The 16,573-nt window shown below is 49.2% G+C and overlaps 1 protein-coding gene across 1 annotated transcript in view; it reads left to right on the top strand.

Moving 5' to 3' along the window:
• Window positions 1-16,573, top strand: part of ASTN2 (astrotactin 2) — a 361,347-nt gene that overhangs the window by 108,333 nt on the left and 236,441 nt on the right. The window contains exon 5 of the mRNA XM_063174845.1: window positions 6,734-6,841. Within this exon, the coding sequence (XP_063030915.1) occupies window positions 6,734-6,841 (108 nt within the window). The remainder of the gene's footprint in view (window positions 1-6,733; window positions 6,842-16,573) is intronic.

Raw genomic sequence — 16,573 nt, 5'->3', positions numbered from 1 at the left:
TTTCCTTAGGATTTTTCCTTCTGAGAAGCTGGGAGGCCTCAGGAACAAAATGTAGACAATGGTTATCTGCTGCTGTGGAATGCAACAGATGCATCTGTGATTGGTCTCATGTGGTTGTTTCTAATTAATGGCCAATCACAGTCAGCTGGCTCGGACTCTCTGTCTGAGCCACAAACCTTTGTTATCATTCTTTGCTATTCTATTCTTAGCCAGCCTTCTGATGAAATCCTTTCTTCTATTTTTTTTAGTATAGTTTAAATGTAATATATATGATAAAATAACAAATCAAGCCTTCTGAAACATGGAGTCAGATCCTCATCTCTTCCCCAGTCCAAGAACCCCTGTGAACACTGCCACACTGGAGGTTTTGTTTTTACAGCCTGTGGTTACCTGTGCCTGGGGCAGGCAAGTGGCTGGAGTGCAAACAGCCCCTCAGGGCAAAGGATGATACCACAACTCGGATGTTTACATTTCCCATCCAGTGGCAAGCATAAACCCTTTGCCTCATTAATCCATTGCAATCCATGAGAGTTGTTTTTTCCTCCCCCTAAATGAAATTGTCCATTTGGGATCCATTCATTTCCTCCTAACGGCCTCATGACAGTTCCACTGATGGAGTTTGCATCCAACTTTCTTTCTGAGTAGTGACAAGTCAGCCTGATGGATGCATGTGTGTAATTATTTTCTTGTGGTTTGATTTAATTAATGTTTAACCTCATCAAAGCCCTACAGCTGGAGCACTCTCCCTGCAGGAACTGCACACAGCAGAAGGATTTCCTCCTCCATGGAAAGGCCCTGAAAGGGTTTCTGAGTGCTATTCCTTCAGAAGGATGGGATAAACCATCCAAACCTGATCCTCAGCCCAAGGGAAACAAATCTGGGATAAACTTTGCCTTGTTTTCCTTCCCTGCTCTGAGTGTGCATAAGCTGCTGCCCATTGCTCCTCATTAAATCTGATTTAGCCCTGAGTGTTTCAGCAGCTCTGGGAAAGATGCTGTTTCCCCGAGTAGATTGACTTAAAAAAAACAAAAACAAAAACAAAAACAAAACACCAAACCACACCACCCTCTCTATTTACAATGCCATATAACTTTATTTTGCCTAACGACTCTTTCATACAACCTTTCTCCCTAAACACTTTCTATGGAGTGAAGCACATTCAGAGCTTATAAATAATTGAGGGAGAGCAAGGATGGAGAGAGCTGAGGGTGAGAGGGGAGGGGTGGAAGGAAGAGATCTCTGCTGGGGGCTGGCAGACCTGGAGGGAGGGAGGGATTCTGCATTCCAGAGCGTTTATTGATCCTCAAATGCAGCCCCAGAGCATCCAGAACGGGGGAGTGATGCCCTGGGGACAGCAGCAGGGCAGGGGCTGAGGTTTGGCTGCTGCAGCGTGCTGTGTGCCCAGCCCCGGGCTGGGAGGTGCTCAGAGAGGGGGTCTGGTGCCCTCTCCTGGGGCAGGGCTTTAAGAACACTCTGGGTTTGGGAAGAAATAACCCATAATGGTCCTTCTCCCTGGACGCCATGTGCTGTTCATCGGGATGTGCTGCCTGCTGGGGATGCAGCTCTTGTGCTGTGGAGGTCCTGGTTGTGCTCTGAGTTAGCCAAAGCTCCCCGAGGGAGGAGAGATGAGGCTCAGCTGGGCTCATCCCTGGTTCCTGCTTTTGCCAGGGCACCTCTGCTTTCACCTTGCCCTGTCTGTCTGCCCTGTGGTGCCCGTGGAGCATCACATTTTGCTGGTGAGGTTTTTCTGGAGTTCACCTGGGAGCTTTCACCTCACCTGAGTCATAACATCGTGTCCAGCTCTTTGAGTTGGTCCTTGGTGAAAATAAAACCCTCCAGGCTGTGCAAGGGCTGCTGTCTGGGATCAGCATCATCCCAGATATTCACAGTGGAAGCCCATGGCTCTGTCACCTCCTGCTGCACCTCCTGCACTGCTGGGGTGTTCTGTGTGGAGACAGAAGGAAAAGGGAAGATTGGTGAGGAGGAAGAGTTATCCTCAGCTGTATGTGAAGCCAGTGTGTGTGAACATACTCCTACCACAGGGTGCTTTGTTTTAAAGGGCTTTTTTCTTTATATTTTCATGGTTTTGGGGTTAACTCTGTAAGTTTCAAAAGAAAATGTTTGTTTATTTTTTATTTTCTCCATAAATCTGCATCTAATTTATCTTTCTCTGACCACATTTAATTTTTTTTTTTTTAATGTCAGTTTTCTGGTGTTCTTTTCAGGGTTAAAGTAATTGAACTGAAAATTTCCACTTAGCTAATTGCATTGCCCTGCCAGCACTTGTTAGTGCTGTGCTGGGGAGGGCATTCCTCACCCAGATTTTCCTGGGAAGCCTGGGAACACAGGGCCTTGTTGAACCCCCAGAAAGCAATATTGTATGGAGTGAATGAACATGGAATGGGGTGAACCCAACGTGGTCAATACGGGAAGTTATGGGTCTTTAATTTTGTGCTATGTACAGGGATTTGCCCTTTTTTCTGGAGTAAAATGAAGCAGAGAATCCTTTCTCCATTGATAGTGGCTGCAGGGTAGAGGGATCACAAAAGATGTCACCCAAGGCGGCACTGCTGGGGACAAGACTAAGCTTCCACTTCTATTATAACATCCAACTTTTCAGGATTAAGTAGTTGAGGTCAGCTTGGCCTCAGATAGGAGTTATCCAAACAGCTACTGTTAGTTATTTCTTTATTTTTACTCAGTTTTGATTCCTTTTACATCTACAGTTTGTTCCCTGAGATGTTCTACGACCTCCTGGCTTCAGGGAAAGGATTAAAAATGCCATGTTTGTTCTTTATGTCCTCTTTAAAGACAAAAATCTCACTTTTAAAAATATTCACATGGCTTCAGCTAACAGAAAGTCGTTGGGGATGACGCTGGTTCCTGAATTTTATTTCCTTATCCCCACTCTGCATTAACGGGACCGTCTTTAATTACACCATAACGAGGTGTTTGCCTTGGCACCCCGCCTTGCTCCCCACTAAATTAATGCTACACTCAAAGCAAGCGCCCTGCCCTGGCTCCTGCCTGAGCTGAGATCTATTTGAAGGGATTAACGAGCTTGTAAATCTGCAAACAGGATTAGAAACAAGAGCATCTTCCTGGAGCTCCCCTGCCCCACTGCCTGCTGAACGAGCCGGGCAGGAGATGGGTTGGGTGAGGAAGAGGAGCTTTTTTTTTTCTCCAGTCTCAAAAGCAGGAGCAAACTGGGTGTAAAGAGGGAGTATCTCCCTGTGAGAGCTGCTGGAGAGAGTTGCCAGTGCATTACTGATACCCAGCCCCTCAAAATTGCCATTTCCCTGTTCTCTCTCTGTAAAGCATCTTATTCCAGTTTGTAACTGATTGCAGTGATTAGAGTCCTTTAGTTTTCTGATACTGGGTGTTTTTCTCCCTGTTTTGGAAGGAAAGGGAATGCTGACCAGGCAGGACTGCTTGGCTTTACCTCAGTGCTGTCCTTGTTTTTCAGTAATTGCTCATGAGCATCCATGGCCCCATCATGATTATTCTCAGCCCCCGGTGAGCAGCCTGTGACCAAGGCTGGTAATGGACGTGGAAAAGGAGGCATTGCCCCAGTTCTAAATGTCTCACTGGGCTAATTTGGTCAGATTTTGGGGCCAGTTAAACATGAAATCATGTTCTTGGCAAGATTACTTGTGGATTAGTGTCCCTGTGTCCTCCAGATTGGGTTCTGAGATGCTCAAAACCACCACCAAGATGTGGTCCAGCATCCTTGATGGCACAGAGGTGTAAAAGCACATCCTTGGTGTGTGCCCCAGGCTGGCATTGCCAGGCTGACCTCTGGCACTGCATGTTGGGTCAGAGGAGACGTTTCCTCTGCAGGCTCGGGCCCCGCGCCGGGTCTCACAACTGCTGTATTTATACATCCTGCTCAGTGCTGGGTAATCAGAAAATGCAATATCGCTGTCACCAGCTCTCTGAAGACATCCAGCCTGAGTAATTTAACATGTCAGCTCCATCCATCACGGGCACGCAGCCGGCACACAAACGCACAGTGGCCGGAGGGGGCTGGGCCGTGGCTGGCAGAGCAGCTGCTGCCTGTGCCAGCTGCCTGCTCACCTCACAGGGCTGCGTGAAAAACCACTCGGTTTTAAAATTTCAAAAGTTTAATAGTAATAAAATGGTTATAAAAATAGCAATACAATTAGAGTAATAATAATTCGGACAGTTTGAATTAGGGCAATGTGAGACAATAGAAACAAAGAGTTACGGACGGTCCGGGTACCTTTTCTGGGTAGCACCAGCCCGAAAAGGACCCACATTAACAGAGGATTAACCCTTAAAAACAACAGCCTGCTGCATATTCATATACTTCATACATGATGCATAAATTCCATTCAAACACAGGATTCTGTCTGGTCATCATCAGCTTCTACCTCTGAATCCTGACAGCACCTTCAAGGCGGGAAGAAGTTAGTTTCTTCTGATAAGAAGGAAATAAATTCTTTTTCTCTGAAAGATTTAGGTGTCCTGTGGCTGCTATCTCAGTGCGAGTCCTTTCTTTACAAAAAAAAAGTGTCCTCCATAGCATAGTTTCTATTTCAACATTTTTCATAACCTAAAACTATATTTAACACCCTACTTAAGAGAATTAACACAGCATCACTTTCTTACACAACACATATAATATTCATTTTAATATTTGTGAAAAGCCAGTCATACAATACCCATTTTTCATAGGTGTGACAGCACACAGAGCACCACGGGGCTGCCTCTGTCCACCCCAGCCATCTGCCTGTGCAAAAGGGGCCAGCTCTGGTGTATGGGGAGGTGACAAAGGGATGTGCCATGTCCTACCTGCACAGGCAGCATCCAGGTCCCTCTGCCAGGCAGGGGCAAGGGCTATGCTGTGTCGCAGACATCTTTTATGAAAAATCCTTTCCTTAGGATTTTTCCTCCTGAGAAGCTGGGAGGCCTCAGGAACAAAATGTAAACAATGATTATCTGCTGCTGTGGAATGCCACAGGTGCATCTGGGATTGGTCTCATGTTGTTGTTTCTAATTAATGGCCAATCACAGTCAGCTGGCTAGGACTCTGTCCGAGCCACAAACTTTTGTTATCATTCTTTCTTTTGCTATTCTTATCTAGCCTTCTGATGAAATCCTTTCTTCTATTCTTTTAGTATAGTTTTAATATAATTTATATGATAAAATAATAAATCAGCCTTCTGAAACATGGAGTCAGATCCTTGTCTCTTCCCTCATCCCGGGACCCCTGTGAACGCTGTCACAGCGCTGAGCTCTCAGCAGTGGGGGCACTCTCCCATAGCTGGTGTCTGTCCCCAGCCCTGGCCCCTGCAGCAGCCCCTGCTCAGTGAGAAGGGGATTTGCAGCAGGGCTGCAGCCCTGGCTGGTTGCCCATGGGCCTGCGTTAGAAGCCCAGGTTAATTAAGATTTTCCTCACTCATGCAAATAAGCTTTATTGGCTTTACCACTCTGCTGTGTCTCTCAAACCCCTTGCAGTGGGGGTATCATGGCTGTTTTCTGTGGTGTTTGTGGTTGATGATGGGTCGCGGTTTGGCATCTTTAACCCCCCCAGCCCCCTGCCCAAGCCCTAAATGCTGCTGTGTGCAAGCACTGACCCTCCCTGCTGCTCCCAGGAGCAAAGGAGCCCGCAGAGCCCCTTCCTGCCCTGCTGCTGGGGCTGCCCTGAGGGCACTGCTCGGCCAGAGCAGGGCATGGCCAGGGCAGGAGCCACGTGCCGAGCTCCTGGCGTCCCTCTGGCTCCTGCCAGCCACCTCTCATCGCCGTGATTGAGCATTTCAGAGGGCAGAAGGCACCGCTCATTTTCTGTTCTCCTGCCAAGAAATGGGGAAATTGCGCTGCTGCCTAGAATAAAAGATTTTTTAAAAACAGTAAAATATTTTAATGGCAGTTTAAAGGGCCACTGTCAACCCCCAGAGGCCTCTTTTCTTTAAGCTCTGCAAAGATTGAAGGACTTCTGCCAATTAGAGTCTGTGGTGCTTTTTTAAGTATCCATTGCTTCTTGGTGGGTCTGGGGATGGAGCCAGCTGGGCTCCTGCTGCATCCCACACCATATCTGGAGAGGAGGAGGCTGGGTGAACCACAGGCCAGCCCTGCTCCTGTCAGTCCTGACTGTTGCTGTCACAGCAAACTAGGGGAGCAAATGGGGCAAATTGGGTGCTGAGGAGCAGAAAAGACCCTCAGGGGGGTCCTGGTGCCGCCCAAGGGCTGTATTCCCCCTGTACCATTTTTCCTTGCTGGGTTTGCTAAATTTCACTGCGTTTCACCATGCAGCTGTCCTTGGGGAGAGCAGCTGTCACACTCAGGGGGTTTCTTTGAAAGTCTCTTGAAATATATTTACGTTTTTATTTCTGAGGGTAGAAAGTGTCTTCTTACATTCCCACCACTAAAGGCACTGTGGGGTCTTGATTTTTGACGAAATCACGAATGGTAAAAGTTCCTGATCACTACTGGCGACCCCAAGCATGAAATAATGAATGGTAAAATGAAATAATGAATGGCAAAAGTTCCTGATCGCTACTGGTGACCTCAAGCATGAAATAATGAATGGTAAAATGAAATAATGAATGGCAAAAGTTCCTAATCGCTACTGGTGACCCCAAGCAAAGAACCTTAGCAAGGAGTGCAGGTTGCTGGCCAAATCCCCAGCTCTGCTGAGGACCTCCTGGCTCCACCTGCTCCTGAGCATCCCAGCTGCCAGGACTGATGTTTTCCTCTCTATTGCCTGCAGGTGGGATCGGGTTTGGACGTGCCAAAGGCAACTCTGGCTCGGAGGCAGACGATGAAACCCAGCTCACCTTCTACACGGAGCAGTACCGGAGCCGGAGGCGAAGCAAAGGTACAAAAGGATGCTGTGGTTGCACACTGGTGTCAGGGGAAAAGAAATGCTTGGGTATCTTGGCTGTCCCATGGGTGATGGTGTCTGATACTGCCTGAGTCTAAAGGACAGCCACACCAGTCTGTGATTGTGTGATGCAGCACCATGCAGGAGCCATAAATCCCATTTCCCATAAATCCCATTTCCCATAAATCCCATTTGCCAGTGATATTGCTTAAGTTCTGGGTTTCTTTGATGGTTTCTAATATCAGTTACCCTCCACATGCCCTGGCACTTCCCCAAAGCTGAACCAGTGGGGAGTGGTTGTGTCTGTCCTCATCCTGGCACCAGTGCAGCTGTCAGGGATGGTTACCCTGGCAATTCCTTGCTCCAAACTCCTGTTTTCTGCCCTTTATTTCACATGCAAAACATTCATTGGATGAAAATTGCCCAGCCATCCACTTGGCACAAAGGCAATTAAAAAGAACAAATTCAAAACGAGAGTTGGGGCAGGGATTTGTAGACCCAAGTCCCTTTAGGCTCTTTTGTGAGTTAGAGAAGCCAAGAAACTGAAATATCATCTGGAGTTTGAAATTAGTGTCCGCATTTCCTCTCATCACATCACATCACATCACACCAGATCGGTTTTTTTGTCATTTTTTTCGGGACGCTCAGCCCGAGCCGTTTGGTGGAGGAGAGGACGAGTCCTGCTGCTGCTGCTGCTGCTGCTGGGTTTGAAAAATCACTGTCGGGAAATAACTCCGTTGGGAAGCAATTTAAAAATTGCACAGTGGGTCTGCTCCCTCCATTTGTTTTGTGCAGGGAGCCGGGCCCCGGCAGAGCGCGGCAGCCAGATAGATGCCGGCGCCCACCGCAGCAGCACGAGGCCCCATTTGTTTCCATGATGAGCCATTCCCATAAATGCTTCCAGTGTGTTTATTTGAATGTGAAATTGCCTCAACACCTCTGATCAGCTCGATGGTTGCGCACGGGAATAAGCTCACGCATGCACAGGGGTGTGCTGCAGTTGTTCCTGCTCAAAGGCTGGGCCTTCAATTTTATATTTCTATTTTTTTTCTAATTTTTAAATGTGGTTTAGAACCAAGAGAAATCATCGCCATGTTTAAAATGAGCTTTTGATGAAAAGGATGAGAGGATTTGTGAGTTCCTTACCTGTTGCAGTGCAAACACAGCTGCGTTCAGGGAAAAATGATAAAATCAGAATCCTAGAATGGTTGGGTTGGAAGGGACCTTAAAATCACATTGTTACACCTCCTGCTATGGTCAAGGACACCTTCCACTGTCCCAGGTTGCTCCAAGCCCTGTCTAACTTGGCCTTGGACACTTCCAGGGATCCAGGGGCAGCCACAGCTGCTCTGTGCAACTTGTGCCAGGGCATCCCCACTCCCATTGTCAAGAATTTTTTCCCAATAAGCTTAAACTTCCTTCTAACCCTGTCCTCTGTCAGTTTGAAGCCATTTCCCCTTTCCTGTCATTCCACGTCCTTGTCCAGGTCCCTTCAGGTACTGGAAGGCTGCAGTTATTCACCTCTAAGCCTTCTCTTCTCCAGGCTGAGCAATCCCAACTCTCTCAGCTTTTCCTCACGGGAAAGGTGTTCCATCCCTCTGATCATCTTCATGCCTGTGTGACAGGAGGAAGGAATTGTTATGTTGCAAACAGGGACAAAAGAAGCTGTCCCAAAACACTACGGGTACAGGGATCAGATTTCCCAGGTGCTGGAGTAGCTTTTTCAATGACCTTTTCAGGAATACTGGGCAGGCTGTGACAGCCCTTGGGTACTTTGGAAAAGTCACTGAAGTTTGGGGTTTTTTCAGCTTCCACCAGGGAAAGAGGTGATAGGGCACAGGGAAGGAATGGAAAACTATGTTTTAATGAGAGGCAGATAAATCTTTGCAAGGCTGCCTTGATGCCATTCCCCTTGAGGTCAGCTGCTCTGTAAGCCTCTTGAAAAAGGCTCACACTGGATGTCGGGTACAAAGATATTTTTATTGACGTCTGTGTTGGTTTTTGGTTGTTGGTTTTAGCTTCCTTGTAGGGCAAATATAAAGGAGCAGATGAATGGGAAGAATTCCTTTCTTTCCCTGTGAATAAGCTGTTGTTCACCTGGGCAGCTTTGATGGCTGGGTTTGAAGGGAATTCAGGAGGCAGAGCTGCCTCGCGCCGTCGCACAGGGCTGCCTGTTAGATCTGCCTTAGTGTTTGAGCAATGCTGTGAGAACCTGGTTTGTTCATGTTCACTGGGGGCTAACTGAGGGAATTGTCTTGCATAAAGTCCCCATTGTACTTCCCCTCCTGCCTGGATAAATTTGGCCATCGCTGCATCCTTGAAAGGAATTTTCCATTATCCTTTCATTGACTCTCCTCTCCCTCATGGAAGCAGAGCAATAGCGTAGTGGGAAGTCGTAGCACCGAACTCATAATTACAAGTTCAGCCAAGATCCATAATTGGACGGGATTGTAACTCTAATAGAGAAGGATGCATCGTCAGATACAGTTAATTCTTACAATGATCTTCCCCTATCGATTTCGCCAGGCTTGCGTGTCGTTGCAGGGGCCTTTGGGTAGTTATCAGGTCCAAGGAGAGGGATTCCTTGGGGTTTCTCTCCTCGGATAAGATTTTGTAGGATTGAGCCTAATTACTTGCACTGTCAAGGCATTGATCCCAGATGATGCCATGGGAAGTTTCCACTTAGGAAGTGTGCAGTTTTGCTTTTATTTGAGCTTGGTTAAGTGGCCTCCTGTGTCTCCTGGAGAAGGAGGACAGCAGGTTCTGTAGTGATTTGGCAAGGCAGATTAGAGAGACATTCCCACAGGACAATATTCAGCAAGGGAGAGTTTGTTCTGGCAGCTCAGGAGCAGCAGAGCCAGTGGTACCCGGTTTTTAGTGCAGGAATACATGGAGAGGTAAGAGGCAGCACCTTCTGTGGTCACAGCATGCTGTATCACTCACCTTCCCAGCCTCCAGGGCTGTGGGATGCTCTTACACTGATGTTACCACGTCTTTGGTGTAGGGGGACACAGTATGGGTAATGTAGAATGTAATCTTATCCCTAAATGAGTTGCAGCTGGACTCTATTACTAAAGATTAGGAGCAGGCCTGATCTTAACAGGCCACACCTGTAGCCAATAAGAACAGTGGCATAAAAGAGTGGATTGATGGGAAGAGAAGTCAGATTGCTGCTGCAAGGACCAAGAACAGTCAGTGCTTAGAGGAGGTGACTGTGAGAAACATTGGGGAGGAATGGAATCCTTGCACCATAATGATAATAGAACTGTTATAATAAATATATAAGGCAACACTTTGGAAAGTCTCCAGAGAAATTATAGGGGTGAAGAGTGTAAGGAATAAGGCAGAGGAGATCTTCCCCTGGAGTCTTGGTCTTTGCTGTTGGGCTCAGCCCCATCTCTGGGATTTGAGCTGGGGGAGGCATTGCTGACTTAAGCCAAGAAGTGCTCTGTTCACACCCAAATCTTCAGTGAAATACTCCTTCTCTTCACCACTGTCCCTGCCTGTATCCACACCAGCTCCTCACTCTCCACCTTGACAGATCAGGGTGAGCTCTGCTTTGTGCCATGCAGTCTCAAGGGAGCTGGAATTCAGATTGCTTTTCCAAGTGAAACAAGTCCCGAGAGAGGCTGTCAGGCTGTGCACAGCTCTGTGCTCAGGGGCTGAATTGACCTTCAGCTGGGGCCAGGAATGTTGGATCTGCCTCAGTGTTTGAGCAAGGCTGTGAGAACCTGCTTTGTTCATGTTCACTGGGGGCGAACTGAGGGAATTGTCTTGCATAAAGTCCCCATTGTACTTCCCCAAGTAGGCTTGGTCTCCAAGAAGGTTTGCTCCTTCCTGCTGACCCTCAGCACTGACTCCTCGAGGATTTCCAGAAACCAGATTTTTCTTGCAACCTATTTACATCAGGATTGTGCACTGCAAGGCTGTGCTTGCTGTGGGGGCTGGCTCCCTTTTCCCATTCCCCTGGGAGTTGCAGGAGCTGTGGGAACCTCTCTGCATTCTGGCTGGGGTGCACGCACGGCTCCTGTCCCCAGGGTTATTGCACCTTCCACCAGTGCTGAGTCTCTGTAGGAGAGACCCTGACAGTGTTGGAAGGATGTGAATCCACATCCCCTGCTGGCCAGCAGGGCAGTATCAAAGCTTTGATGCTTCAGGGTGGGATGTGTTCAGTCAGCTCCCACTCTGAGCTTGAGAGGAAAATATTAGTAGCAAAAATCCCCCTAAAGCAAGGAGGCAGAGCCCTGAGCACAAACTCCACTCCTGCTCCATCCCTCTCATTCTGGGGTAGGGTTTGCCTTGTGCTCAGCAAATATATTCAGTTCCAGGTCTGACAGTGCATCCCTGAGTTTCCCTGGTCACAGGCAGGATGTGACCTGGCTTTGGGATGCTCCTGCACCCCAGGGAAGGCAGGGCATGGCTTTGGGATGCTCCTGCACCCCTGAGAAGGGAAGGCATGGCTTTGGGATGCTCCTGCACCCCAGGGTAGGCTGGGCATGGCTTTGGGATGCTCCTGCACCCCAGGGAATGCAGGGCATGGCTTTGGGATGCTCCTGCACCCCAGGGAATGCAGGGCATAGCTTTGGGATGCTCCTGCACCCCAGGGAAGGCTGGGCATGGCTTTGGGATGCTCCTGCACCCCAGGGTAGGCAGGACATGGCTTTGGGATGCTCCTGCACCCCAGGGTAGGCTGGGCATGGCTTTGGGATACTCCTCCTGCACTCCAGGGAAGCAATGGCATGGCTTTGGGATGCTCCTGCACCCCTGAGAAGGGAAGGCATGACTTTGGGATGCTCCTGCACCCCAGAGTAGGCTGGGCATGGCTTTGGGATGCTCCTCAGCTGAGGTCTCTGTGAACAAGGCACCTGGCTGTTTCCACAGCACGCAGTGATGGTTTTGACAAATTAGCAGAGTTCAATTATGTACCTTGGATTGGTGTCAGCCCCGTATGTGCATGTGCTGGGCTGCCTGGCGGAGCCTTCTGAGGGCTGTTAGAGAAATGAGAAGCTGAGCTTTGATCTGCCTCTGTATTTGGTGGTTAAAACAAGGCCTTTTATAAGGGAATATTAGCTATTCGGAGTCTACTACATATGAGGCAGCTTGGCTTTGATCCTCTCCCATCTCCAGAGGCAGCAGGCAGTTATTATTTCATGGGGAACTAAACGAGGTGCAGAATGAAATTTGGGCACTGCTCTCTCTGCTGCTGCCTCTGGCCTCGCTGGAGCTGAGGGAATGCTGCAGGCAGGACATCACCCCACCGTTCCACGCTCCTCAGGGAATTGCCTCCCTGCTCTGCCTTGGGCTTGGCTCGCCTTCAAACTGGGGGAGATGCTGCTGGCAATCAAGGGGGGACAAAAGGGGATAAAGCAAACGTGTCAGTTTGGGCTGCTTCCAGGGGCACGAGGGAAAAATGGGTCTGTCTGTGTCTGGGGCTGTCTGTCTGTCCTTGGGGATGCTTCTCCCTTCTTGGCAGCCCTGTGTCCATCCCCCCCTCATGTGGTCAGCTCATGGCATGGACAGGTTAGGATTGCTTAGGGACACAGAGCCTTTAGAATCCCTCAAGAAGGGACTCAGAACTGTTAGGATTCTTTAGGAAGAAACACAGAGCTGTTAGGATTCCTCAGGAAGGGACACAGAGCCCTTAGGATCCCTCAGGAAGGGACACAGAGCCTTTGGGATTCTTTAGGAAGAAACACAGAGCTGTTAGGATCCCTCAGGAAGGGACACAGAGCCCTTAGGATCCCTCAGGAAGGGACACAGAGCCTTTGGGATTCTTTAGGAAGAGACACAGTGCTGTTAGGATCCCTCAGGAAGGGACATAGAGCTGTTAGGATTCCTCAGGAAGGGACATAGAGCTGTTAGCATCCCTCAGGAAGGGACACAGAGCCTTTAGAATCCCTCAGGAAGGGACTCAGAACTGTTAGGATTCTTTAGGAAGGGACACAGACCTGTTAGGATCCCTCAGGAAGGGACACACAGATGTTAGGATTCCTCAGGAAGGGGCACACAGCTGCTCCCTGCAGGGACAGACGGACAGCTCGGCCTGTGTGGTGCACACCCAGCTGGTTCATGGAACATAGAGCTGGGCTGCTCTTTGTGAGACCAGGGAAGAGCAGCCCAGAGGGGTCACCACAGCTCCCATGTGACCTGCAGATCCCCAGATCTCAGGAATGAGTTGCCTTCATGATAAAAGTCTTGTCTTTATGCCCCAGAGCACCAGGGTCCCTCCCTCCCTGCAGGCTGCACCACAGCCAGGCTCACACTGTGATGTCCAGGGCAGTGGGGGATGCTCCTTATTCCCAACCCTTCTCTGCTCTCCGTCACGGATGCTGCTTTTCCAGCCCGTGAACAAATGTGGTGCTTTTTCATGATGGCTTATTTTGCCTGCAGAGCAATGAGGCACTGCAACAGCCCATAAACCCATCCTGAGTCCCTCTGCATTGCTGCTGGACTCTGGCTGTGCAGGGAAGCCAGGAGCCTCCTTTTTGCTCCTTTAATCACTGGTGGCTGTAGGTGTGTGTGACCGTGTTCACAGGGGTCTGAGGATGAGGGAGGAGACGAGGATCTGACTCCATGTTTCAGAAGGCTGATTTATTATTTTATGATATATATTATATTAAAACTATACTAAAACAATAGAAGAAATGATTTCATCAGAAGGCTGGCTAAGAATAGAATAAGAAAGAATGATAACAAAGGTTTGTGGCTTGGACAGAGAGTCTGAGCCAGCTGACTGTGATTGGCCATTAATTAGAAACAACCACATGAGACAAATCCCAGATGCACCTGTTGCATTCCACAGCAGCAGATAATCATTGCTTACATTTTGTTCCTGAGGTCTCCCAGCTTCTCAGGAGGAAAAATCCTAAGGAAAGGATTTTTCATAAAAGATGTCTGTGACAGGTGTGGGGGTTCACTCATGCTCCTGCCCATTCCAGGGACACTGAGCTGCTGGCAGCTGGAGCTGGGCAGCACCAGGGGCTGCAGGTAAATGCTGCTGGAGCTGCAGGCACTTTACCTTCCCTGGACTGCGCTGGAGATAAAGCCTTTTACATCTGTTCCTGGAGGCAGTGCGGGTCTTCCCATTTATTTATTTATTTTCCGATTGTATCTGATACAGCCTCAGCGAGTAATTGAGTGTTTGAGAGTGAAAAATTATCTCTCCGGCTTGGCCCTTATCTTGACAGCAAAGCAGCACTTTTAATTTAATTTTGTTCAGAGCATGTGGGTAACAAATTTCACTAATCGCTCTGCTGTCGCCCTCCGCATGGTAACGAGCCTCTTGTTTCCCAGGAAGCTGAACATAAACACGGAGCTGGATGCAGGCAGGAGGGGGGAGAGGGCTGGAGCTGCTTGGAAAATGAAGATGCTTTTGGTTGTGGATTCATGTGGCAGCGTGGATTTGTCTCCTGGCTGCAGAGGGTGGTGGATGTCGCGTGTGATGTTCGGCTGTAGGGGGAAACTGAGGCACGGAGGGGTGTGCCCTGAGCATGGGGAGCTGTTGCAGAGCAGAGATTTGTGTTCTCATCCCGTTCTGTCAGTTTGCATCTATTCCAATAATAATGGATGGAGGCAAATGATGATTTGGGACTTTTTTTTTTTGAGGCTGCAGCCCAATTCCCCAATCCCAGCTCAGCCTGCAGGGTGACAATGGGACAGCAGGCAGTGTGGTGAAGGTCCAGCCAGGATGAATAAGTCCTTGAGTCCTTGGGACATCTCCTGCCAGGCCTTGAGCTCTCCCTGCCACCCTGGCCTCCTTCTCGTTTCTAAAATCAATTTATCTGTCTGCCCAGCCCTCACTCGCTGAGCACAATCCTCCCTGGGCTGTGACTCAACACAAACTATTTCACAGATAATGATTACTTTTTTTCCCCCCTTTTTCCTGTAGGAATAATGTTTTTGCTACACTGTATTGAAAATTGCTTTCCCTTCTTCTCCTTAAAATGAAACCTTCCACTCAGATTTGCCTTTGTGCTTGTATATTGTAAAATTGGGACTCATTTGGAGTGTAAAACAAAAAAAAAAAGATCGGGCCTTAATTCCAGGAGAAGTGCTTTCATTGATTTTCATGAAAGAAAATTCCAGTGCAGGCAATATCTACCTTTAAATATGTAGCTGTTTCTTTAATGTGATTTTATCTCAACCAATTCAGCACAGAGAACATGAAAGCAAAACTGACTTCATTGATTTTAATTGTCCCTGCCTAGAGAAATGCAAAGAAAATATAGCAGTGCCAGGAGAGCAAATTGAGTTTGCGCAAATTCTTTCCCCCCGTTGCTGTGCCAGAAGGTTTAAGATGTGTGAGCAGGAGAATCTGCCCGTGGTGACCCTGGTGCTGATGGGGCTGGTGGAGCAGCATCTCAGCCTGTGCCACTTTGCTCATCTGTATTTCCCCCTCTCTCCTCAGCTGCTCATTCCTTGCCCAGCCTTTAAGGCTTTGCCTTTGCCCCCTTCCTGCTCTGGGTTGGAGTTTGCTGGTGAGTTCTCCCTGCCAGCTGCAGCAAAATGCCCTAGAGCAAAGGGGAGCACCACCAACAGCTGTATAATGAGGAATTAAATGCATTTATTCAGTACATAAGGCTGTATAACTGCAGGAGCACCTCAAGAGCCGAGGCTCAGGCTGCTGGAGGAGCACAAGAGCTCACTGGGATGCACAGGAGCTTGGTCAATGAGCCCTTGACCTTGCTGTGGGGTCCAGCTGCCCCAGCCCACCCTCCCCACAGCGCCCAAGCCACTCTTGGCACCCTCCTCCCCCTGACCCACAGCCCAGGGCTGCCTTTGCTCCCTGTGCTGTGCTGGAGGACGTCTCAGCTAATTGCTAGAGGATAATTCATAAATGTTAATAGTATTAATCTGATTCAGCATGTGCTCAGCAAGATCTAATCCTCTATAAATCCAGAAGCGACTCTGATCTCACCCTTCTGCTGCACAGTGTGCTGCCTCTCCTCCTCCTTCCCTCATTCCCTTCCTCTGTGCACCCTCTGTGTCCTTGGAGGGGCTCCTCAGGGCTCTCCCCCAACACAGGGGAAGCAGAGCTGCCACTTGAGGGCTGATCCACACCCTGCTGGCTCTGGCATCAGGCTGGAGGCTGCCCAGTGCCCAGGCTGTGAGCCAGAGCTGGGCTGGAGCTGTGGGCACCTTCACTGGGATTTGTCCAGGACTGCCGTGGAGGAGATGCCTCAGGAAGAGGCTGGGACCAGGTGTGATGCCGATGGTGTGTGATGGAAGCTGCCTGTGTCTCACCCCATGCCTGGGGGGCTCATTGCACCCACATCCCTCTGCTTTAGAAGGAAGGGGCTCTGGGGCACTGTGTGAAGGCTTGGTGGGGTCAGGGTGCAGCAGAGCTGTGTCTGACTGGAAGGAGGATTTGCCATCCCCATCCCATCCCATTTCCCATCACGTTCCATCCTGTCCCATCCCATCCCCATTTCCCATCCCCATTTCCTATCCCAATTACTCATCCCATCCCAACTTCCCATCCCAGTTTCCCTTCGCAATTTCCCATTCCATCCCCATTTCCTGTCCCTATTGCCCATCTCATCCCATCCCCACTTCCCATTCCATCCCAGTTTACCATCCTCGTTTCCCATCCCAATTTCCCATCCTATCCCCCATTTCCCATCCTCATTTCCCATCCCATCCCTGTTTCCCATCCTATCCCCCAGAGGGACCATCCTGCTGAGGAAGAGGAGGCTGCAGGGCAGGAGGGGAGGCAGGCAGCGCTGC

This window comes from Melospiza melodia, chromosome 22 (genome assembly GCF_035770615.1).
Source record: "Melospiza melodia melodia isolate bMelMel2 chromosome 22, bMelMel2.pri, whole genome shotgun sequence".
Classification (NCBI taxonomy): Eukaryota; Metazoa; Chordata; class Aves; order Passeriformes; family Passerellidae; genus Melospiza; species Melospiza melodia.
Note: the sequence above shows the minus strand (reverse complement) of the source record. Positions and strands in the feature narration are given on the sequence as shown.